Genomic DNA, 25768 nt, shown 5'->3' with positions numbered 1-25768 from the left:
ACTTAGCTGTAAATACTTTTTATGATGCAGCAACCCCAAATAATTATTGGGAGCTAAGGTAATATATGACCCTACCTAAAATGAACAAGTTTCCTATGTTAGGAAAAGTAAATCATCATTTGAACTATAATTTTAGTGTTTAAAAAAAAATGAACTATAAAGAGTGGATTGTTCTATTTCCATTAATAGTCTATTAAAAACAATCTCATTGGGAGTGTTAGGACTTAAAAAATATGCTTATTTGCATCTATTCCCCAGCAAACTTGAGAACAAAATATTAAGCTCAAGGAAGATTCACCCCCATCCTTTAAAAAAATTTTTTGGGGGGAATGCCACGCAGTTTCTAGACCCGGGTTTGAACCTGGGCCACAGCACTGAAAGCCTGGACTCCCAACCACTAGGCCACCAGGGAACTCCCAAGATGCATCACTTTTGGGGTTTGTAAACAGACTCATTAACATCAATATCTCAGGTTGTTTGTTCACTGTCCTGGGTTGAGTTTTCTCTTCCCCCCAGAAAAGATACTTTGAAGTTCTAATTCCCCTAGTACTTCGGGCTGTGACCTTATTTGGAAATGTGGTCATTGCAGATAGAACTAGTTGAGATCATACTGAAGTAGGGTGGGTCCCCAATGGCTGGTGGCCTTATAAGAAGACCGCCATATGACGACAGAGACACACAGGGAGAAGGTCATGTGAGAGAAGCTGAGTTTGAAGTTAAGTACCTCAAGTAAGGAACACTAAAGATTCTAGCAACCCAGCAGAAACAAGGAAGAGGCCAGGGGGGATTCTCCTTCAGGTTTTAGAGGGTCACCTTGATTTTGGACTTTTAGCCACTTAGAACCCTGACACGACAGATTTCTGTGTTTTTTAAGCCACCCAACTTGTGGTGTTTTGTTATAGTATTTCTTAGGAACAAAAACACTCGCTAAAACTGAGTTGAGAGCTACAACCCAATATAACCAGGATTTGTTAAATTATTAACAAAAGCGGAGGATGGGGGGATATATCTTGCTAAACTATTAAAATTCAGTTGCTAAACTATTTAAAAATTTTTTTAATTTAAAGTTAACCATTTAAAAGTATTTTAAGCAAGTATAGACATAAGTATAACACTTTTTGTTCCCAGCACACCCTCCTCATACACACAGCACCTAGCAAATGCTTTGAATGTAAATTATCCAACAGTATGGAATTTTGAAGCTCAGTTTAAAAAGATTAAAAATGAAAATAGTCTATAAATATTAAAATATCCACTTATAGAACTTGAGCTGTAAAATATGTATAGTGCTCCTGAAATGTGAGAATAAGCATTGAGAAGAATTTACATGAGGTTCATCAAGGCAAAATTTCATCTTGAATCTATTTATGGATAATAAACTATATACCCAGCTAGTTTGTGGATTATTCAAATTCTATATTTTCTGTCACCCTTGTTTTGACTTTGAAAAAATTACTTTTAGCACCTACGCTATGTGAAGGGCAGGGATAAATAATAAAAATTTAAGTTCTAGGTATTAACTTGCTAACAGATCTTATTTCAGAGGGTATAGAAAAATTAGAATTAAAAAAAATATTTATTTATTTGGCTGTGCTGGGTCTTAGTTGCCACATGTGGGATTTAATTCCCTGACAAGGGATCAAACTTGTGACCTCTGCTTTGGTAGCGTGGCGTCTTAGCCACTGGACCAGCAGGGAAGTCCCTAGAAATTTAAAATACAGCGAAAAATGAATTTGGGGGATTATCTGTAAGTTCTTTTTTTCTCCCTGAATATTCAAGAGTTGACTGTGTTTGGTTGTCATAGGGGTGATAATGTTTGGAAAGGTATCAATGGACAAAGCACCTGGATCTGGACACAGGCAAAGGATCTAAACATAGGCAGCCAGCAGAACAGGGGCCACACAGCAGATTACCAGTCGAAAGGATAAGTTTCTTCAGGCATCCATGAAGGCCACCAGAGGCCTCCAGTTGATGGTGTGCATCTTTGCCAGATCCTTTGAGAAGCAGCCCCTTTGCATTCTTAGGTCTTTATAAGCCTTAGGGACTCCTGGTTGTGTCTGGACACTTTGTGTGTGTGAAAGCATTATTCTCTCAGTCATGTCCAACTCTGCAATCCCATGGACTGTAGCCCGCCAGGCTCCTATGTCTATGGAATCCTCCAGGCAAGAATACTGGAGTGTGTTGCCATTCCCTTCTCCAGGGGATCTTCCCGACCCAGGGATCAAACCCGGGTCTTCTGCATTGCAGACAGATTCTTCACACTTTGGCTTTTGCCTATTCTCTGGGTAGAAGTAAACAGTATAAAACTACCCCCAAATCTACATGATTTCTGAACATTTACTACCAGAAGGAATGAGTTGAAGTTTAAATTCCCGGGTGTAGTCATCTTTAGCAGGACTGAGCCCCAAACCTGCCTGAGATTCATTTCTACAATATATAACTGGGACTATAAGATAAAAAAGATAAATCAGTTTTGTAAAACATAGATAAAACTACTATTTCCTGGTTTTCTACTATAGTCTAGGTTCTATGCCAGGCATTCAACAGATAATCTTATTTAATATTAGATTTAATTTTGGTTATTTTTATTGAAATAATGTCTATTTTACAAACATCAAAAGATAGGATGGTGAGTAGTTTGAGAGTTTGTTTTTAAAAAATACTCTTCCTAACTATCACAGCATTGTTAATTGGTTATACTCCAATATAAAATAAAAAAGTTTTAAAAATCTTCCTTTTAAAAGGGATATACTTCATGATATTTTTCATAATTAAAGTCAAATAATATGACAAGTGAAAAGTGAAAGTGTTAGTTGCTCAGTCATGTCTGACTCTTTGAGACTCCATGGACTGCCACCTGCCAGGGTCCTCTATCCGTGGGACTTCCCAGGCAAGAATACTGGAGTGGGTAGCCATTCCCTTCTCCAGGGGTTCTGCCCCACCCAGGGTTCAAACCGTGTCTCCTGCATTGCAGGCAGATTCTTTACTGTATGAGCCACTAGGGAAGCCCTAATATAACAAGGCTTATATCAAAAATAGCAATCCCTTGCTCCATCCTCCTTATTTCCAGTTCCCTGTTATTAGTCCAATAATTCTTAATCATTAAAATTGCCTTCTAGTACTTACTTTATTATTTCTAAATAATATATGAATACTGATTTTTTTATTTTTTTGTTTGGTTTTAGCTCTTGTCTATTGACCTATTACAGCAGACAAGGATTTAACTCTGTACCCCCTCCTCTCACATACATTCACCTCTTTCTATCCTTCTCATATATTTTTTATCAGTTTTTGGTTAAATCAGTATTTAGAGCTGACATTTTAACTATATAAATATTATTTATAGCTAAGTGACACAGTAGGCTATGATTATATTTCTTCTCAATTGCTTCTTGTTTTTGGTTAGCTTGGTTTCTGTGCTTTCATTACTAAGTCACCCGTGAATTTTTGGATATAAGTGAAAATTGCCTCTGAGCATGTTTAAGTGTTCTGTTTCATATGTATCTTGGAAAACTTCCTCTGAAGTCTTTAGTTTTCCTTCTCTTATGCCAAGTTAATCGTTCTCTAAGCCTGGCACATGCTGTTACTGGAAAGTTTCCCTTCACCATTATCTTGATTTTTTTTTTAAATGGAGCAGCAAATCATAATTTTATTTATTTTTAAACTGAGGTATAATTAATTTACAATGTTGTATTAGTTTCAAATGTACATTAAAGTGATTCAGTTATATGTATATGTATTTTTCAGATTCTTTTGTTTTATATAATTTTGTTTATTTTTGTCTATGCTGGGTCTTTGTTGCTGTACACGGGCTTTCTCTAGTTGTGGAGAGCGGGGGCTGTTCTTCCTTAGGGTATGCTGGCTTCTCTTGTTGTGGAGCAGGGGTTCTAGGTGCGTGGGCTTCAGTAGTTGTGGCTCTGGGGCTCTAAGAGTGCACGCTCAAAATAGTTGTGCTGCATGGGCTTAGTTCTCCATGGAAGAATCTTTCTGGACCAGGGATTGAACTAGTGTTCCTTGCATTGGCAGGTGGATTCTTACCCACTGTGCCACCAGAAAAGTCCCTTTTTCAGATTCTTTATCTTGAGCTTTGTTTATTCTTTTTTATTTTTTAAAGCCAAATATAAATATTTATTAAGCAACCAAGCCCGAGGCATGGACGGTCAAATCACACAACTGTAGAGATTTTTTTTTTTTCATTCTTTTCTCCTATGTTGAATTTCCTATTTTCTAGGATTTTACATTTTTATCTTCATTTAGACCCTAACTTTGGTAGAGCGTATCCTTCAGGAGTTTTCAGAGAAAGATAACTAGGACTTCAGTTATATGAAAATGTCTGTATTCTACCCTCGCATTTCATTGATTGTTTTGCTGTGTATAGATTTCTTTTTTTTCTGCTTGGCATGTGGGATCTTAGTTCTCCAACCAGGTATCGAATCTGCAACCCCCTGCAGTGGAAGCACAGTCTTAACCACTGGACCGTCAAGGAAGGTGTGTTATAGATTTGTAGAATAGATTTTTTTTCTTCAAAAGTCTAAAGACATTTTTCAATCATCCAGCATCTGTGGTGCTGTTGAGAAGTTTCATGACACTCTGGTCCTTGTTTCTTTGCAAGCACTTCTTTTTCTCTCTGGAACTTTTAAGGCTCATCTCTTTATCTTGGTGCTCATGATGTGTTTTGATCAGCTAAATCCTCTGAGAGGATTTGCTTCTATCATGTACTTGGAACGTATAACCAGTCTGGGATTAATCAGAATTGAACGCTTGGCTAGAGGCCTATCAGACCATCTAGGTAGTCTGAATTTGGGTTCAGCCCTGGGTGAGGGCTGAACTGTGGTTCCACATACTCAGTGGCAATGTGTCCCCTCTCTACTTTTGTCAAAATCTGAAATAGTTAATTTGCCTTGGGGTCCATTGGTGGTAGTATGGGCATTTATTTACACTGAAGGATTAGCACTTTGGAATTCCAGAAGTTTGGTCAGAGGAGAATCTGCTACTAGATTTCCCACCTTGGACTCATGCTGGGCTTGGTTCTCTGTGACTACTCTCTAAACGCTGTGGAAATCAGAGTCTGCACTCAGCTGACCTGACAGATGTTCTCAGTGGACCCCTTACCTTTCTAGGATCCTGTCTTCACTCCAGGCCTGCCCTGAGGTTTCTTTACTTTTTGGTCTGATGTTTTAAAGATGATTTTTAAAAATTACATATTGTCCAGAAGTTTGAGTTATTTCCAACAGTACAGATACTTATCCTATCATATTCTTAGAAATGGAAATCTATATTACCTTTTTAAAAAACATTAAAAAATTTTTTGTAATAGTTGCTTTCCAATGTTGTGTTAGTTTCTGCTGTGCGGCAAAGTGAATCAGCCACACATATACATATATTAATACCTCCTCTTTTTTGGATTTCCTTCCTATTTAGGTCAACACAGCACTGAGTAGAGTTCCCTGTGCTATACAGCCATCAATGCTATTAGTTACCTATTTTATACATAGTAGGGTATATATGCCAACCCCAATTACCCAATCCATCCCACCCCACCCCCCTCTTGATATCACCATTTTAAACCACAATTTCCTCATTTGAAAAATAGGGATGACAGTAGTGTCTGAAAGTGAAAAGTCTTAGTCACTCAGCCTGTCTGACTGTGACCCCATGGACTGTAGCCCTCCAGGCTTCTCTTCCATGAAATTCTCCAGGCAAGAATACTGGATTGGGTAGCCTTTCCCTTCTCCAGGGGATCTTCCTGACCCAGGGATCAAACCCAGGTCTTCTGTATTGCAGGAGCTGGGATTGCAGATTCTGAGACACCAGGGAAGCCCAATAGTATTTGAGGAATTGGTGAGATTGCTAATAAGTGTAAAGCTCTTAACACTGTGTGGCTCCTCAATTAATGTTTACTCTATTTTTTTTTAAGTGGCATTCTTGAAGTCTGAACATAACTGCCCTTCCCTGCTACATCTTTATAGGTGTTTGGTGCACCAATGCCAGGGGGTGATATGAATAATCTGAGGTCTTAATAGGTTGTATATTTATGATATTAAGAAATATATTTCTTTCCATTCCAAAAATTTTCACTTTACATGAGAACCAAGTGGTAAAACATGATTAGTAGCCTAGATCTTAATTGAGAACAAGATTTATTGAAGTAGAATCCCCAATTTGTACACTTCTTGAGAAAAAAAATTAGAAAATATCCCCTCCCCACTTAAACAAATAAGACTCTAAATGGATAGAAAATGGATGTCTTCTCTTACAACAAAGTAGGCTATATATATATATATTTTAACTATTTTTTTGTATTGCCACAGAGAACGGTATTGCATGAGAAGGATTTTAAAGTCCACAGTTAGGTTCCCTCTCAGCAGTTGCCCTTCTCTGTAACAATATACACCCACTTCCAAATGAATCTTGCACAGAATCGGCTCTTTCTGGTGGTTGACCTGCCCCTTGGGGTGTCTTAGGGGCACTTCTTTAGTAGGTGCATTGTGATATTCTTCACAGCCAGCATGGTCTCTGTACAGGTGGGTTTGATGAGTGTCTCTGGGAGTAAAAAGCCAAAATGCCCAGTGTCACGTAGTTCAAAAGCAAACGTGTAGGGTATTCCGTTTTTGTAAGCCCAATCCATTGAGCTACCAGAACTCACATCTAAAAGTTAAAAAAAAAAAAAAAAAAAGTCAGCTTCACTAGAGTGTGTAATTTTCAAAGTGTATATAGCGTACTTGCTTACTAAGCTATACTAAATCTTTCCAATTAAATACCCTTTCAACAAGAGCAATTTAACCAGAGTTCCTTAACATCAAGCTCATGGAACTTATAAATCATACCTGCTATCATCATAAATCATCCTAGTCACTTTCAGTCTGGTTCTTGCCTCTGACATTTATGAAAACTTTGCTCTTGGAAGATCTAGTCTATGTAGTAATGCCTTTCCAGTACAATGACCTCAATTTCTCAGCCTCAACTTCAATATCATTTCTCTCCACCCTCACTTCATTCACCAAGAAACATATCCATATTGTGGGCTTTTTTCTTCTCTCTCAAGGTCTAGAATATTGAAATTCTGATCTCAGAAAACCTCATTTCTTCTACATCCCCTATGTTTTTCACTCCTGATGAACTTGTTATTTGCCTTTACTTATTACAGTTTCTAAGACTGCCCACAGGCTTCTTAGAATTTCATTGAACTCTCTAGCTGACTATGAATTACACCACTAAATTTCTCACTATACTCTTCTTTTCTAGCCTTTTTTTGCTTTTGATTTGCTAATCCTCAATCCCGAAGTCCAGTTTCTCTGTTTTAGATCTCAACAGGGAGATGGAGAAAATCTGTTGTAAATTCATTCATTCTGAAGTCTTTCTCCATTACCAAAAGGCACCAATTACAGGTGCCTTTTTCTAGACCTTCACTTACAGACCCTTTGTCATTCTCTTCTGGTCCTGCCCCTTACTTTATCACTGTCTCCACTCTCATCATGGGTAGTTAGCCCTGCAACCTCCTCTGCTTCAATCCCATTCTTCACTTTTCTCCTAGCTCAGGAAGAAATGCTGCTCATCTTTTACGTGCGACATTGTCTGATACCATTTTTTGTTGCCTTCTCTGGTAGCGAGAGGGTCCCTTCTCCAGGACCTTGTTTTGTTAATAGACCACCCTTTCTGTTGCATCCTCATTGACCAAAATGTCCCAGCCCTGCTTCCCTGGAGCACTTCCTTCTCAAGATCCCTATTATATACTATCTTCTTTTTCTTCTTTCTTTTGCTTTAGCTCTCAAAAGATAATCTATATATGTTGCTTCTACATCCTCAGCCACTTTCAATCTGGTTCTTGCCTCTACCAGACTATGAAGCCTTTGTTCTTGAAGGTCACCTATGACAGTGGGCCTAATCTCCTTTTTTGTTTTTTCCTTGCTCAGATCGCACTTTTAGCCTCTCAGCAGCATTTAACCTAGCTGATAATCCATTCTGGCAACTCTCTCCTTCTGGCTTCTGTGACCTTACACACTCCACCTTTCCAGCACAGAATTGAAAGCACACATTGTGGGCTTGGACTGTATCCAATCACAGCACCTTCTGGGATTCTCTGTGCCTAGTCTTCTTTTTGAAAAAGGGATCATAGTACCTACTGCATAGAGTTGTTGTGAAAATTAAAGCACTCGGGATACATCTGGTGTTACTGTTTAGTACCTTGAACCCCAAAGTGCCTAGTACGCAGTTTTTAGCATAACATGCTCTTAATAATTAACTCATAAATGAATAAATTTTCATAGAAGAATCTTTATATACTTTTCCCTGAAGTTTATATGATCCAGCCTAACATAACACCATTTTATTATTTAAAAATTTTCCCTCTCAAATGATACCACTTTTTGATGCCAGTTTTGCTAGGACAAGTTAGAGACAGAATTACATGATGATGACAATCAAATGACTCTGCTGTTTCCCAGGACCCCTTTGCTTCAGTTGGGGCCAGAAGGTAGGCTGTGGCTTCCTTGTCCCTCTGGGTTAGAGTCACTGGAACTGCAAATAGTAGCCATAGTAGCCAAAGTCAGAGACAATATTTGCCAACTCTTACATCATGGTGATATGACAGCCTCATTTCTATGGTAACAGGTTGCTCTCAGTAAATAGAATACTATGACTGTGCCTTAATACCAAGCTGAAAGGTGAACTGTGAGTAAGGCTTTTTAAAAATTAATGTTTTTAGATTTTTAATATATATTCTATTGGCATTAACTGGTAATGTGATTTTTAAAAATACTATATTTCCCCTTTCAAAGTGGCTCTTTTAAAAGACAGGCATAGAAAGGTCAGCATTAGACCAACAATCATTAACTTAAAAAAAATTTCTGATACTTAAGATATCACCATTACCAGGATAAACTTATAAACAATGTTAATTAACAAGCCAAGCATTTCTTCTGAAAGCTGAAGAAAGTGATTGGTTAGAAATATATAATGGGTAAATTAAAGAAATTGAGAAATTTGCTACCTCATTGAAAAGTATAATTGAATGTCAATATCTGTACATACACATATAATGTACAATATGATCCACTATATGATCACGGTGAGCTTCTAGAATGACACTAGATATTCAGGAATATATGCTTTCTCACTAGATTTTGCAAGTCATATAGTCAATGAATTTTATTTTTAAATTTATTTTTGGCTGCACTGGGTCTTCGTCGTTGTGCGTGGGCTTTCTCTAGTTGTGGAGAGTGGAATCTTCTCTTGTGGTGTGTGGACTTCTCATTGTGGTGGCATCTCTTGTTGTAGCTCCCAGGCTCTAGGTGCTCAGGCTTCAGTAGCTGTGACACATGGCCTAGTTGCCCCAAGGCATTTGGGATCTTCCTGGACCAGGGATTAAACCTGTGTCCCTTGCATCGGCAGGCAGATTTTTAACCACTGGGTCACCAGAGAAGTCTGTTAATGAACTGCAGAGTTTGAAAGACTATGGGAAATGACCTAGTCCCATTCCTCATGCATCAGTTGTGCAAACTGAAGCCCGGGATTATCGCCTTTGCCAGGATTCCATCTAACTAGTGGCAGAATTAAGACTAGAATCCATGTCTCCTAGTTCTATATATGTCCAAGTTATGTCCATACACTGGAAAGAACTTGTTACTCTTTATTTCATATGAAATAGGAGATACTTTAATTACCGTTCAAGAGGAAATACAGTTGACGGTGTTATGTAAGAAACAGAATGTCATAAGAAGAATGGCGAAGGAAAGGGATAAAAAGGAAGCTCTTTCAGAGCTGAAACATTACTTCACTTTCTTCTCAAGGCCCATTACCATTTCACAGGAGTTACAACTGCGTAAGGAGCCCATTTGGGTACTTAGTACTGTCATAAGATCTCAGTTCAACTCTGGAGTCTTTATTACCTGCTTACCATATTCTCTGCATAGGATTTATTTGAATCGGGACAGTGATTTCTGTCAAGCAGCGTAAAACTAGTCAGACATGAACTTCCATCTTCCTTGGCTAATCTGGTAGTCAAAAATTTCATTTTGGGGAGTGGGGAACTTATTTTCTCTTTTCTTTGAAAAGGGAAGTCATTACACGGGATATTGGTTCACGAGATGATTCCAACACAGTATCCAGGGGAAACTCACACAGCGTGCTGGAGGCAGGCCCGTGTCGGTACTGGACCCCGTGAACCGACCGAAGCGCATTCACAGCCTGATATGCCGCAGACTCCTGTTCATGTAAATGGAGAAATTATATCACATACATCATTGCACTGAAACCTTTAGAAACACTGACATGTTGTCTGAGTGTTATCAGGACTCAATTTAGAGAACACTGGGCACACTGATGAAGAACTGTATTTAATGGTAATGTTGTTGTTCTTTGTTGCATATTGTATTTTGCAATATGTTTGAGAGCACACTATTTGCCTTGATTCATTTCTACAGTGAGCCACTGATCAGTAATATTTCCATATATAGACAAGGAAAGGAAGGCTCATCAAGGTTCAGTGGTCAGACTGGGGTCACCCTGCACGGAATGGCTGGGTTGAAATAGAGACATCTTCTGAGACTGATTTAGTGTTCTGCCCTCTTCACTTTGAACTCATTCAGAGACACCATGTCTATAAATTACAAAATGCCTGACAGGGCAGAGCTCATGTCAGTCTTACTCATAGCTACATATACACCATTTAGCAACTTGGCTGTATATAACAGATGCTTAACCACTATTTTTAAGAGAAATTTAAAAAAATAGATTATTTCAATTTTAATTAAAATTTTTTTTGGCCACACAGCATGAGCGATCTTAGTTCCCTGACCAGGGATGGAATCTGCACCCCCTGCAGGGAAAGCATGGAGTCTTTGCCACTGCACCATGAGGGAAGTCCCCTTAATCACTGTTTCTTGCATGTATGTTGAATAAGCATAGATCTGCAAGAGTATCAAGATAACCTGACGGATCCCTAAGTACATTCTTCAGTGGCTAGGTTCAAGGTAGTTAAAACCCATTTGAATCAGTTCCCAAACCCTTTAATTCAGGAGGAGTGACTCCTCTTGCTCTGTGTATTCATCCTTCGTGGGAATGGAAACACTTTCAGAAAGCTTCCTGACTTCTTAGGTTACACACTGCTCCGGCAGAGCTCAGCCAGGTGTGGCTAAGATGTAGAAACTCTAAGGCGGAACTTCCTACCTATGCCAAAAAGCAGGAAAAATAAATCCCATCAAAATACCTAAAGGTGAATATCCTAAGATGAACTCAAATGATAAAGACTTCCCTGTGAAAACGTTTTCAAATGGTGTGAAAGGACTAGTTTCAACAAGGAGTTAGAGACGTATTGAGTGACCAATGAGGGGAAAAGAAGTATGCTGAAACTGGTATATGACTCTTCCATTTCCACTGGCCTGTGAATAATTTAATCCAGCAGGTTGAAGCACTCTGGGCAACGCGGTGTTGTATGTTGGACCCAGCTTCAGCCTGCTGTTCTCACTTACCTTTGGTTTGCAGAGAGCAGCATTTGCAGCAAATGCTACACGGGGTGGCTATTTAGGGACCAAGCAGTAGGACCTGACAAACATTTATTATTGACCTCCCTGATGACGACATTCTCCTCGCTGAAGCCAACAGAATAGGAATGTAAACACCATAATGAGGTATCTTTATGGAGAATGTGCTAAGACTTTTAACATCTTCTCCAATGGCCTCAGAAATATTCCATGGCATGGGCAGATATTTCTACATTTAGAAGATTACTGCATTCTGATAAGAGGAGACCTTTGTTCCTTATTATTTAAGATGACTAAACCCAAGGGGGAAAAAAAATCTATTGAGAAAAAAAGAAAGATAACCACTCTGCCTGTTTTCACAAAACATAATTTTAGCCTTTTGTGATCACTGGACTTCTGCGACTGGGGTGTATGTTGATAAGAGGTTTAGGCACGTTCCTTCCACAAAGAGTGAAACTTCATCAAATTTTCTAAGAATTGTTTTCCAGGGTGGCATCTATTTAGATGAGTTTAAGTGATTCTTTCTTTCTCTATTGCTTTTTTCCCCCCAGTTGTTCAGAAGGACCCAGGCCTCCTTTATTGGATCTCGGCTAAGTAAGGAGTATATTTTTTCTTTAAATATTTTTACATATAAAGCAAGTTCAGGGACTTCTCTAGCAATCCAGTGGTTAAGACTCCATGCTCCCAGTGCAGAGGATACAGGTTAAGGAACTAAGATCCCACGTATCACGTGCTGTGGCATAGCATGGCCACAAAAATAATAATAATCATTTTTTAAAAGTTAAAAAAAAGCAACTTCATGACCTAAATATGTTAGCAGAACCACAGACTCCTACATATTGATGGAATGCTTTTGAACAAGTTGAACAGAATTTAATGGTTTCTGCTTAACATTCACAGACTATCTAGTTTCTGAGAACTGTAATCTTGGTTTTAGCGATTTAGCTTATCTGCAACTCACTAACAGGATTTCTCAATAGGGTTACTACTGACAGTTTGGACTGAATTGCTCTTTGCTGTGGAAGGCTGTCCTGTGTAATGTAGGATATTTCATAGCATCCTTGGCCTCTGCCCACTAAATGCCAGTAACATCTTCCACCCCTGTGGTGGCAATCAAAAAAATGTCCCTAACATTGTCCAGTGTCCCTTGGGAGGAAAGTTCATCACTGGCTGTGAACCACTGATCCAATTTTCATACCATACCCTCTAATCCAAGACAAAAAGAAAGTAATTTAACTGCTGGTGGGAAAATAAGTTCAAAATATGGAGACCATCCTCATGTGATAGTTTTAATACATTGAATATTCCATATAATCAGTTGTGAGGATACAAACAGATGCTGTGCCCAATTTAGAAAGGGATGAACAATTGCCTATAGAGACATTGCAGTACAAGGTGCTAGGCTGCCAGATCACTAACACTGAAAATGAAAAGCGTCTTTGATCCACCAAGGAGCTGAAGAATAGCACCATCTAGCATCACTCCCACCTTTACAGTATTTCTCAAGAGAGAGAATTTGCTCAGAATTCTTGCATGAAATGCTAAGAACAGAGTTCCTCTTTTGGATAGGAAACAAGCCTTCCCCAGACCACCTTCTGACCGCCTCATGTTCCTCATTCCTCCTAGGTCCTGGACATCTAGATCAGGAATTCCTGCAACCCCAAGCAATAGATGCAGGATTTGGAGATTGAGGTATAGGAAGAAAGGGGATGCTTTTATATATATATATAAAAAAAAAAACCTTAAGTGTAACATACCTACAGAAGTGTATACAAATTAAGTTTATAGCTTGATAAAGGATCACAAGTTGCACACACTCATCCAGTAACCAGCATCCAGACAAAGAACAGAACATCAACAGTAACCCAAAGCCTGCCTATGCCCCCTCCCAATCCCTTCTCCCTCCCTGTTCCTTACTTGTAACACTATCTACTAGCTTGGCCTGACTTTGAACTTCATAGGCCTCTAGATGCTATAGACTCTGAACCAGACGCACTTTACAAGGAATTAATTCCTGTAGTGGATAGCTTGTTGGGTTTCTGAGATGCGGCGAGGAAGGAACTCTGCTCTTTCACTTTCAAGTAATCTCATGCTTGAAAAGCTGTTCATTCTAAGCACCAACTTGTCAGATACATGCCCAGAGACTTACTAGCATTAAGCAAATAGCGCCTATAAATTAAAACTTGCTTTTAATGAATGAGAGTCAGACCATAATTTATGAACAATTATTTACTCAATAAAATTAATTACACCCCTGCATATGTGACTGAAGCTGTAATATAAATCAAATCCATCCTGACATTTTCCAAATAACATGTGGTAAGAAAGTAGTTTGGAAATGATAGCATTTTGAGAAGCAGTGTAGCACAGTGGTTAAAAGCAACAACATTGGAGCTAGATTTGGAGTGAATCCTGGGTATGACAGTGAGTAGCTGTGTGTTCTTATTTTAATTATTTAGTATGTTTAGGTTTCAGTTTCCTCATCTGTAAAATGAGGATAATAACAGTTACTGTATATGATTAAGAAAGATAAATGGCATTATGTATATATGTCATTTATCTTTCTTAATCATATACAGTAACATATATATACCATATACTATACTATATATACTATAGTATATACACTATATATACTACTATATATAACTATATTATATATATTAAATATTATAACATATATATAACTATATATACTATATATTATACTATTATTATATATATATAACTATATATATATATACACACAATGCTTATTGCATCATTACATAGGACCATCTTAGCATTAGAAAAGCATGAAGCCCAACATACATATCCAGCTTCAAGTACTTACCACACAGCTAAAATTGGGGATTGTTGTGTACTTGTAAGAATATGGATACAGCAACATCTGAGCATATGCGTGAAAAGATAGGTAAGCTGTGATGTGCTTCCTGTGTTTCCGGAGGAAGTTAGCTACAGCTTTCACTTCCGGCTCAGATTCTGGGAAAGGTCCACAGTACGTATCATCACATGGGTGCATAGAAGCTCCTTCATCTGCAAGTTAGAAAAGAAGATGGGGTGTAGGTACGGGCAGGCAAGAAGCAAGAAACGCCAATAGGCATTATTAAACTGATTCTTCTGTTGTTTCTGTAAACACACGATATTATTAAGCAATTAATCTAACTTGTCATTTACTGAAATTAATACTGAAAACTCCAAGGTGGTTCAGGCCTCCATGTATAATGAGTGGGTAGCCTGAATAGGATCTGGGTGCTGCTTGTTTAGCTAAGCCTGCATAAACCACCCTAAAGGGAGGGCTCCAACAGTTGGAGAACTAATTCTGTATGATCCTCCCAGAGCAGGTAAGGCCTCTTGTTTATATACTCCATGACACTTGCACTTTCCCACCATAACACTCAACCCACTTGTCATAAGTGTCAATAGTTTACTCATTTAACATGCAGTCAGTATTTACACTGACCTGGGTGCCTAGGATACACTGGAAAACACACAGGAAGAAATCCCTGCTATAACAGAACCCGCATTCAATCTGGATTCTTTGTTAGACTCTAATGCTCTGTGAAGGCAGGGACTGTGTCTGTCTTTTTGGGCACCTGACAACTAGAGCAATAATATGGCAAGTGTTCAACAAATAGTTGTTGAATAAGTAAATGTCAGATCAAAAGAAAAGGCTCGACATCTGTACAGATGTCTGGTAAGATACAAATATTGATATATTAAGAACAGGGTGGCAAGACAGAAATAATTCCACAGAACATGCCAATTTCTATTATATTTTTAGATCAACTATAGTCAGACTGGTTTTATAAAACCCAAGAGACCTCTCCACTTATCTCGAGGGTCAGTTCAGTTAAGAAATCCTCAAAAGTAAATGTTAATAATTTTGAAATTAAAAAATTATGCAAGTCCATGAAGGAGAGGGAGGAAAATAAGATTTACTGTAATAATCACGAAGGATGAAGGTTCCAAGAAATTTTGGAAATAATGGCATTTTCCATAGTGATTTGCCATTCTGAGTCCTTGCTATCTCTCCTATACCCCTGGAACACTGTAACTCTTTCTATAAACAAATGGAAAATGTTTGGTAGGTCTATGACATAGTCTAGCACTACTGAAAATGAAAAAAATAACACCAGGCTAATTCTTGAGGACATTATGTCTCATTTATGCTGAAGGAAAGTCAGGACGGGGAATTTAAAGCAATTGTGGTTTTCCTCCTTTGAGTCTAAGTTTAGACTCAAAGCCTCAAAAGCAAGTGGGATATGGATGGAAGTCAGAACTTAATATAAAAACTATAGCTAATGCTCCAAAAGGAACAGAAAAAACTAGACCTTTGAGCAACACTGATGTAAAGGGGAGATCACAAACTGAGCAACTACTTCCAGAGGGAGCAGAAGTAATGAGCTAGAGGAACAGGAGCTCACAACAATCCTAATAAATATTCTCAAGGGCATATGGGAGGGCACTGGAAACATTAAACAGGGGCAAGAAGTTATAAAAAAGAACCAATAAGATATATTGGAAAAAACTTAACTCATGGGTCGCATGAATTACAATCAATGTTTGAATTGATGAGATGGAGTGGATTTTGAAACATTCCCAGAGGCATTGAGACGGGACAAAGAATTGAAAAAATGAAACAAAAAAATTAAAGGACATGAAAAATAGAATAATTGCCAACATCTGATTCGTAGGGCTTCTAAAAGAAAAAAAATCAAGTTAAATATTTGAAGAAATGCTAATTGAAATTTTGCCATGATTAAAGGTTAAATGAGCTTATTGTGTACCAACATGACAGAGAAAAGGGAAAATATCAACATGATGCAGCAAAGTGAAATTTAGGAACAAGGAATCAATTTCAGAGAGAAAGCAGTCGACCATCTATAGAGGAGTGAAATTAGATTAACATCTGACATTTTAAATAGCAGCACTTGTTCAGTCACTAAGTTGTGTTCCAACTCTCTTCAGTCCCATGGACTGCAGCAAGCCAGGCTTCCCTGTCCTTCACGATCTCCCAGAGTTTGCTCAAACTCATGTCCATTGAGTCAGTGATGCCATCCAACAATCTCATCCTCTGTCGTCCCCTTCTCCTCCTGCCCTCAGTCTTTCCCAGCATCAGGGTCTTTTCCAATGAGTCGGCTCTTCACATCAGGTGGCCAAAGTATTGGAGCTTCAGCATCAGGCATTCCAGTAAATATTCAGGGTTGGTTTCCTTTAGGATTGACTGGTTTAATCTCCTTGCAGTCCAAGGGACTCTCAAGAGTCTTCACCACCACCAGAATTCGAAACCATCAGTTCTTCAGTGCTCAGCTCACCTGACATTTTAAATAGCAACACTAGAATAATATTTGCAAAGGATCTTTGAAACAGGAAATTTGAGTCTAGACTTATAGCTGAATTCATTGAAATGTGAGAGTGAAATAAAGATGTCATAGTTATTGGCATATTTTCATTGTTTATTTTTTCATTTTCGGTGTGTCCTTTTTTCACTTACAGTTTTTAAATTTCATATATTACACAATTTTAAAGTTTTAAAAAGATTTTAGTTGTCATGAATTTTGTCAGATTGCTTACTAAGATTGCTATTGTTGATACTTTCACAAACAGTGGTGAAGAGCACCATCTCTTTTTAGTCTCTGCCAACAATACCCTGAAAGTGCATCACTTTTTGATTTTTGCCCATTTGATGGCAAAATTTACTTTGCCTTCCTTACTACAAGTATGTTTGAACATTGATTTATATGTTGATTTTGGATAGAACATGCCTCTGAATAGGTTAATCTTGTCTTTAGCTCATATTATTCTCTGTTGGACTGTTTATCTCTTTTTAGTTTGTTGGTTTAGTTGCTAAGTTGTTTCCAACTCTTGAAACCCCGTGGACCATAGCCCACCGGGTTCCCCTGTCCATGGGATTTCCCAGGCAAGAATATTGGTGTGGGTGGCCATTCCCTTCTCCAGAGGATCTTCCCGACCCAGGGAGCAAACCTGTGTCTCCTGCATTGGCAGTGGGGGAATGAGCCACAAGCGAAGCCCTACTCATGTATAAAAGAGCTTTGTATAGATGTTTGTCATCTGCATTGCATTTTATCCTCATGTTTATATTTTTCAATTGTTTATGATAGCTTTTATAATTTTAGACATCTTAAATTTTATATAATTACTACGTCTTTTCAATGACTTTTGGGTTTCCTGTCTTGGTTAAGAATTTTTTCCTATTCTGAGGGATTATAGCTTGTATATAGGTTTTCTTCTAAGAATGTTATCGTTTTAAAAAGAAATAGTTTTATTTATTTTTGGCTGTGCTGGGTCTTTGGTGCTGAGTAAGCTTTTCTCTAGTTGCAATGTGTGGGTTTCTCATTGCTATGGCTTCTCTTGTTGCAGAGCACGGGCTCTAGGGTGTGTGGGCTTCAGTAGTTACGGCATGTGTGCTCAGTAGTTGCAGCTCCTGGGCTCTAGAGCACAGGCTCAATAGTTGTGGCGCATGGGCTTAGTTGCTCAACAGCATGTGGGCTTTTCCCGTGTCAGGGATCAAACCTGTGTCTCCTGCATTGGCAGATGGATTCTTTGCCACTGAGCTACCAGGGAAACCTCAGAATGTTATCATTTTCTTTTATTTTTTTTTCCATCTAAGTCTTTAATCCTTTTGGATTTATTCTTATACATATGTAATATACAACTTTATCTTCAGTTTTTCTATATTGATAGACAATTCATTCAGCATAATTTATTAAATATTCTACCATTTTCCCACTGAATTGAAATACCACTTTGGTCATATATTAAAATCTCTTACATTTGTTGATATATTCCTGGATTCTCTGTTCTGCTGTTCTATTAGTCTCTTTCCATATTGTCACCCTATCAGTCTATAGCAGCATAAGATATGTGCTGATATCAGACCAGAGAAGTTCCCCTTACTGTTATTCTTTTGTTCAGTTTTATTGGCTTTCTAGGGTCTATTTACTTTTCTGTATAGATTTTATGATCATTTTATCAGTCCCCCAAAACATAAAACAAATGAAAACCCTGTTGAGATTCTAATTGAAATTGAATTAAATTTATACTGATTTTTTGAGGATATTATTATACTGAGTCACCCAATCCAAGGACATGTTACACCATTCCATTTGCTCAGATGGTATTTTATGTTCATCACCAATATTTTATCACTCTTTTCTTCAGTATATCTTCTTTATTGTTGTTATTATTGTGAATTGATAACTATTTCTTTTTTAAAAATTTTACACAATTTTAATGGCTACCTTTCATTTACAGTTATTATTAAATATTGCTATATTCCCCATGTTGTACAGGATATTGCTGTATTTATCTTACACTTAATGGTTTGTACCTTCCATTCCCCCATCCCATAATTGCCCCTCCACCCTCCTCCTAGTAACTATGCTTGTTCTCTATATCTGTGAGTCTGCTTCTATTTTTGTTATACTCACTAGTTTGTTGTATTTTTATTTTCCACATGTAAGTGGTATCACTCAGTATTCCTACTTCTGTCTGACTTATTTCACTTAGCATAATGCCCTCTAAGTCTATCCATGTTGCTGCAAATGACAAAATTTCTTTATTTTTATGACTGAGCAGTATTCCAGTGTATATGTATATCACATCTTCATCCATTCATCTGTTGATGGACACTTACATTGCTTCCATATTTTGGCAGTTATAAATAATGCTGCTCTGAACATTGGCATGCATTCCTTCTTGAATAAGTATTTTTTGTTTTTGATATGTACCCAGGAGTGAAATTGCTGGGTCATATGGTAATACTGTTTTTAGTTTTTTGAGAAACCATACTGTTTTCCCTAGTGGCTACCATTGGTAACTATTTTCCAAATGGTCCTCTTAGAGTGTGGTGGTAGAAGTCACTTCATGATACCATGAGAATTCCTCCCATTCTCCCCCTTCCTGTCCTCTACCAGATCCATCAGATCTAACTGGGAATTAGTTGTCCAAACCATCTCTTTTAAACTTCATTTTGGAGGCTTGTGTGCTGTCAAAATAAAAAAATGTGGCCCATTAAACAAATTTTATATTAAACATATATGTTATTTACATATATAAACAGTGTTCTGATAACTGTATCCTTAGATAATATCATATTTGGGATAATGAGTGACAGCTCAACTGACATTTCTTTAGAAAATCAGACCCTCTTCTAAATAATATTCTAAGTTGCTAAAGATAAATTGCTGCTTTGTTCAAACTTTCAAGAAAGAACGCACGTAATTCTTTAGTATTCTCATTTTCCATCCTTTCTATAGATTGTAAAGTAGTTCTAAGACATTCCCGAATCTGTAGAGCCTAGAGATCTACTTGTTTTTCAGCTAACAGTGGGTAAGGATTGCCATCGTCTATCCTTTATAGGGTAAGAAAAACCAAATAATGATTTTCTTTTTCAAGACTGAGTAGCAAGAGGGATAAATATTTGGACTGAAAACAGAGCCAGTGCTATTATTCCTTTCTGGAGTGGGGAGCATTTAGGGCTATAGATCGAGATGAGAGTGGCGAGTGTCTTGTATTCCTGGCTATATGGCCACAGGGAGACACTATTCTTGATTTCAGGCACTTGCTTTCCCACACCATCCTCATTAAATCTTCTCTGGGTAGATCTGAGGTTTTTGTAACATCGCTTACTAACATAGCTGGTACAGATCTAACATAGGATGGGAAGAACAGCAGGGTTTGGAATATAGAATAATTCTACAGATGACTAAGTCTGGCTGGAAATTCAGTTGCATGTATGGTGTGCATGCGTGAGTCACTCAGTCACGTCCGACTCTTTGTGATTCCCACGGACTGTAGCCCACCAGGCTCCTCTGTCCATGGAATTCTCCAGGCAAGAGTACTGGAGTGGATTGCCATTCCTTTCTCCATAGGAACTTCCCAACCCAGGGATCGAACCCTGGTCTCCTGCATCAAGGGCAGATGCTTTACCATTTGAGCTACAGGAAGCCCTAATGTATGGTGTACCATAGTTATTTATTTTTATAGACTCTTCCCCTTCCTTAGAGGGTGAACTCCTCTAGGACAGAAGTCGTGCCTTATTATTCCCAGTACTTAGCAAAGTGGACACCTTTGCTCCGCTCTAAGTGTTGTTCAATGAATAAGCTGAGCTGACCCTGCTCAGGGGAGGTGCTTGTACCTTGGACTATTTCACTGAATCTAGGTTTTTGCTTAGACAACACCAGTTCATCTCCACGGAAGGCTGAGGACTCAACAGGGCAACACCACCACCCACCACCAACAAACTACCTTCAAAAAGCCTGGTGGTCCATGAGAACATTCTGTTACCTAAGCATTCCTTGAATAATTTCAAATCCGAAATTCTGAGCTTTCCCAAGATTATACCTTAATAAATGTTTAGCAAGGAAATGAGATACTTCAAAACTTCTTCTCTATGGTGATGAACCCCAGTTGTTTATGCACGTAGATGCAAATCCTCCCTTGCCCCTAACACAAGCTATCCCTAGTGATAGCTTCATGAGTGAGCTTTTAACAGGTCATAGCCAAAAAGGGCCATTAAATTTCCTCTTAGACTGTATAAAAGCTGTGACAGTGTGCTGATGATGTTTCTTTCAGAGGATGGACGGAGAGATATGTGTAACTGGACGGGAGTGTTTACAACAGGAAGACTTTTTTTTCTTTTTTCCTTTAGCCACAGACTTTATTGTTTGAATATTTGCAACTGTTATTCTATACACAAATGTTACTTTCATATAAAACTCTGTATTCCGTATTGCTCAGTCACTTCACTCTCCATTTTATGACACATTTCCATCAATAACTATTTCCTCAAGGAACGTGCAGAGAGCAGAGGGGTGTGGAGGATGGATGGGGCCAGAAAAGGTATAGGCTGACCAGCAAAGCAGGAAAAGGGTCCATGGCTTAAGAAGGACCAGGTGATCCTTCAGGAGACCAGAAGCCTTACCTGGCTTCTCACAGAGTGAAATATTCTCCTCCCTTGGCTTTTGATACACTCTCCTCTTTTTTCCCATCTCTACTATTATATTTTTTCATTTATTATTTTTACTGGAGTATAATTGTTTTATAATGTTGTGTTGGTTTCTGCTATACAAACAGCATGAATCAGCTATGTGTATACATATATCCCCTCCCTGTTGAACCTCTCTCCCCCTCCCCCCCCCATTCTCCTCTTATATTTTTCTTCCAACAACTGTATTATTTCCTTCTCAGCCCTCTTTATGGGCTTCTCTTCCTCTTTTAGTCCCTTAAAAGAAGAGTACTCAGTTGTTCTGCACTTAGTCCATTTTCTTCAATAATCTCTCTTCAATGACTATGACTTCTTCAACTACTATTTATGTATTGATAGTTTCATTCATTGGAGAAGGCAATGGCACCCCACTCCAGTACTCTTGCCTGGAAAATCCCATGGACGGAGGAGCCTGGTAGGCTACAGTCCATGGGGTCACTAAGAGTCGGACACGACTGAGCGACTTTACTTTCACTTTTCCCTTTCATGCACTGGAGAAGGAAATGGCAACCCGCTCCAGTATCTTGCCTGGAGAATCCCAGGGACGGGGGAGCCTGGTGGGCTGCCGTCTATGGGGTCGCACAGAGTCGGACACGACTGAAGCGACTTAGCAGCAGCAGCAGCAGCAGTTTCATTCATTCAATGAGTATTTACCATGCACCTCAAACTAGGATGGATCAATGAACAAAATAAAATTTTCTGCCATATAGAATTTACATTTTAATGGTGGCAGTGATGTTGATGGGGAGATGAACAACACAGTGAATAAGTAATTGCACTGTGTAGTAGAAGAGTGCTGTGGAACAGAGAAAAGGCAGAGGAGTAAAAGAAAGATCGGGAATTCTGGGGAAGTGAGTTGCAATTACAAAGATGGCATTGAGAGTTATTCTTAGTAGCTGAATTTGAGCATACTTGCAGAACACAGGTAGTCAGCCATTGCACCTGGAGAAGAGTGTTTTGGGCAGAGGTAACAGCCAACGCGATGGCTCCACAGCAGGCCTGGTGTGTGCCTAGCCAACGTGGATGGAGCCAATGTTGAGGGTGGGGTAGAAATTGATGAGATCAGACAATCAATGGGGGCCCAGGTCATGTGAAGCTTTTTTTTTTTAATTTGATTTTTATATTGGAGTATAGTTGCTTTACAACATTGTGTTAGTTTCTGCTGTGCAGCAAAGTGAATCAGCTATACGTATACATATAACCCCTCTTCCTTGGATTTCCTTCCCATTTAGGTCATCTCAGAGCACTGAGTAGGGTTCCCTGTGCTATACACTGGGTTCTCATTAGTTACCTGTTTTATACACAGTAGTGTATATATGTCAATCCCAATCTCCCAACCATACCCTCTCTTTGGTACCTATATGTTAGAGTCTGTGTCTCTTTCTGCTTTGCAAGTAAGTCAGAAGAAGAAAAACAGATATTGTATATTAATACATATATGTGGAATCTAGAAAAATGGTATATGTGTGTGTCTTAATTGCTCATTTGTGTCCGACTCTTACCTCCGAAAAATAGACTGAAAAAATGACCAGGAAACCAGTGAGTTAGGAAGAGAGTTTTATATTATGGAGATCAAGTGAAGCTAAATGTTTTCGAAAATAAAGCATAATTCACTGGGTCAAAGCAGCTTAGAAACCAAGTTGAGATCGAGACGTGACCATTGGATTTAGCAATGTGGGATTTGATTAGAGTATAATACTATGTGTAGTGAGTTTATATAGTATAATATTATGTGTAGGGACTAGGAGAGGATGAGACTCTGCTGAAAAGGAACAAAGACATGGGGCAGTAGCTGGTGGAAGAAGGGGAAACAGAGGATTTTTTCAGATGAGAGGAACAGTGGCATGCTTTCATGCTGACGGGGGAAAGCCCAGTAGAGAACCAAACACACACACCACCCAACCAGCCAAACAGACAAAAGAACAACAGAGATGGGAAAATTCCTGGAGCAATATTCTTGAGTAGGAAAGATCTAGTTCAAGTCAATGACTTGAATCTCTATCTTGAGCTTTCTGCACATCTCCACCGGCTTGTCTCAGAGGCACTGGAAGCTCAAGCTGTCCTTAGATGAAATCATCTCTGTCTTTCCTACCCACCAAAGTGACCTTTTGCAATGTTTCTTAATCTATATTTCCCTAATTCATTGAGTGGCCCAAGTCAGAAACTTAGATGGAGAGACTGAAAGTTGCCCTCTCCCTAATCCCTCCATCCTATTGGAGAGTAAATTCAGTCAATCCCATCTGCTCTATCTCTATGTGACTCCTACCAGCAAAGTGCAGACCCTCAGCATTATTCCCCTGCATTACCACAATAGTTCATTGCCTTCTGTCTGGCTTGCCTTGAATTCAGCCTTCTCAACAATGTCATTATAATCTTCTGAAAATTTAAAACTGATCTTATTGCTCTGCTGCTTAAAAACACTTCAGTGGCTGCCTTCTAGATAAAGTTCTAAAGTCTTTGCATGGGTGCTAAGTCACTTCAGTCGTGTCTGACTCTATGCACCCCCATGGACCATAGCCTGCCAGACTCCTCTGTCCATAGGATTCTCCAGGCAAGAATACTGGAGTGGGTTGCCATGCCCTTCTCCAGGGGATCTTTGCAACCCAGGGATGGAACCTGCATCTCTTACGTCTCCTGCATTGGCAGGCGGGTTCTTTACCACTAGCACCACCTGGGAGGTCTTTACTATGGCTTAAAGGCCATAGAGGTAGTGTGGTCAAAGTGTCTGAAAATAGTAGTGGCAGGTATTACAGTTCATCTCGTTTGTGTGTTTTTCTGTCTTTAAAAAAAAATAATTTATGGGACTTGCCTGGGAGTCCTGTGGTTAAGACTCAGCACTTGCAATGCAGGGGGCATGGATTCAATCCCTGGATGGGGAACTAAGATCCCATATGCTGAGAGGCACGGCCAAAAATAAAAAACCAAAACCCAATTGGTGATTTTTCTCCTGTTGCTATACAGAGAGCACTGTGATTGGTATTTAACCGTTTACCAGATAATGTCACAAACCTTCTGTAGTTCTATAATAGTTTCAAGGTTACATAGTTTCTCCCTTTTTTGGAATTCAGAATGTCAGAGGGTTATGCTTTCTCCCTCTGACCAGATGCCTATGGGATAAGGCCCTTCATGATCTATTTTGTTGATTTGCGTGAAATTTTAGCTTCTACCAGTCTGTCTTAAACATTCTACTTATACTTTTAATACACTACACTCTTTCTACACTCTTCACTACACTATTGGTAATTTTCCTGATATTCCACACACCTTTGTCTTTATGACTTTGCACATGCTGTTCCCTTGTCTGATGCATCTCTTTTCTTCCCAGTCTGATTTTACTTGTTCTTCAGACACCACTTCTTCTCAGCATCTCTTCCAGTGGCCCCCAGGGTGGGTTAGGTGCCTGTACTTTGTATGCCTGTAACACCCTTTATCTGCATTTGTCATAAAACTTAGTGACTATGTTAAAATGTATGCAAACCCATTTCCCTACTTGATTAGGCAAAACACAGTGCTTAACCAATATTGGGTGCAAAATAAACTCAAAAGCATTTTATTTCATAATTATCATATATGAGCTAAATGGTATATATGGAAAAGGATTATGCCTCAATTTAATGCTGTTTGCCTGAGAAACGCATTAGACATTGGAATATTCTATAGCACTTTATGGTTTAATTTTATTGATTGGCATCCTGCCAAGGTTATTTACCACAGATTACGTATTGATTCAGCAGCAAAATGGGATTTCACATTGAGAATGCTTTCTGCCAGTGTATCTCTCTAATTTTTTGCCTTACTCATTTGTCTTTAAAAAATAAAATCAGAATCCTGAATAGCAGGGCCTCTAAGATGGAAATAAATTAATTCAGGTGCAAAGAAAACCACTAAAACAATCTAATTTTATTTATAGCCTTTTGGGGCACTATCTAGGTTTTACTAAAATGTGAAGAAACAGCTCACAAATATAATTGAACAGAAAGTCCCTGGCGGATTTTAAGTAACCATGTTGGATATACAATTTGAAGAGTCCTGTCCAAACCTAGCCTCAATTACACAGATTCTGATCAGAAATAGCTGTCATACTCCAGAAGATCAAGATAGCAGAAAGCTAAAGCACCAGGACACATTTCAAAGAAACAACACCATAAAAGAATTCCATAGCCAGGAAACAATGATAAAACAGACTTCTGGGGGAGAGGAACAAGAATCATCAAAGCCATCACTCTAGGTTTTAGGAGCATGAGAATGTACAGGTTATTAGTTTTCTCTCAGTTTA

General features: G+C 38.7%; 1 protein-coding gene and 1 long non-coding RNA gene across 2 annotated transcripts in view; one reads left to right on the top strand and one right to left on the bottom strand.

Moving 5' to 3' along the window:
• Positions 1-6123: 6123 nt before the first annotated feature.
• The window catches only part of CPA6 (carboxypeptidase A6), a 275220-nt gene continuing 255575 nt past the window's right edge, over positions 6124-25768 (bottom strand). Inside the window, exons 9-11 of the mRNA XM_081503243.1 lie at positions 14314-14516; positions 10119-10203; positions 6124-6648 (exon numbers count right to left, since the gene is read on the bottom strand). Of these exons, the coding sequence (XP_081359369.1) occupies positions 6461-6648; positions 10119-10203; positions 14314-14516 (476 nt within the window). The 3' untranslated portion in view covers positions 6124-6460. The remainder of the gene's footprint in view (positions 6649-10118; positions 10204-14313; positions 14517-25768) is intronic.
• Positions 8620-25768, top strand: part of LOC145510966 (uncharacterized) — a 106252-nt gene continuing 89103 nt past the window's right edge. The window contains exon 1 of the long non-coding RNA XR_014057306.1: positions 8620-8670. This is a non-coding gene — a long non-coding RNA (uncharacterized LOC145510966). The remainder of the gene's footprint in view (positions 8671-25768) is intronic.

This window comes from Giraffa tippelskirchi, chromosome 6 (assembly GCF_054371585.1).
Source record: "Giraffa tippelskirchi isolate mGirTip1 chromosome 6, T2T-mGirTip1v1.2.pri, whole genome shotgun sequence".
NCBI classification, from domain to species: Eukaryota; Metazoa; Chordata; class Mammalia; order Artiodactyla; family Giraffidae; genus Giraffa; species Giraffa tippelskirchi.
The sequence above is the reverse complement of the archived record's forward strand: the minus strand, read 5'-3'. Positions and strand labels throughout refer to the sequence as shown.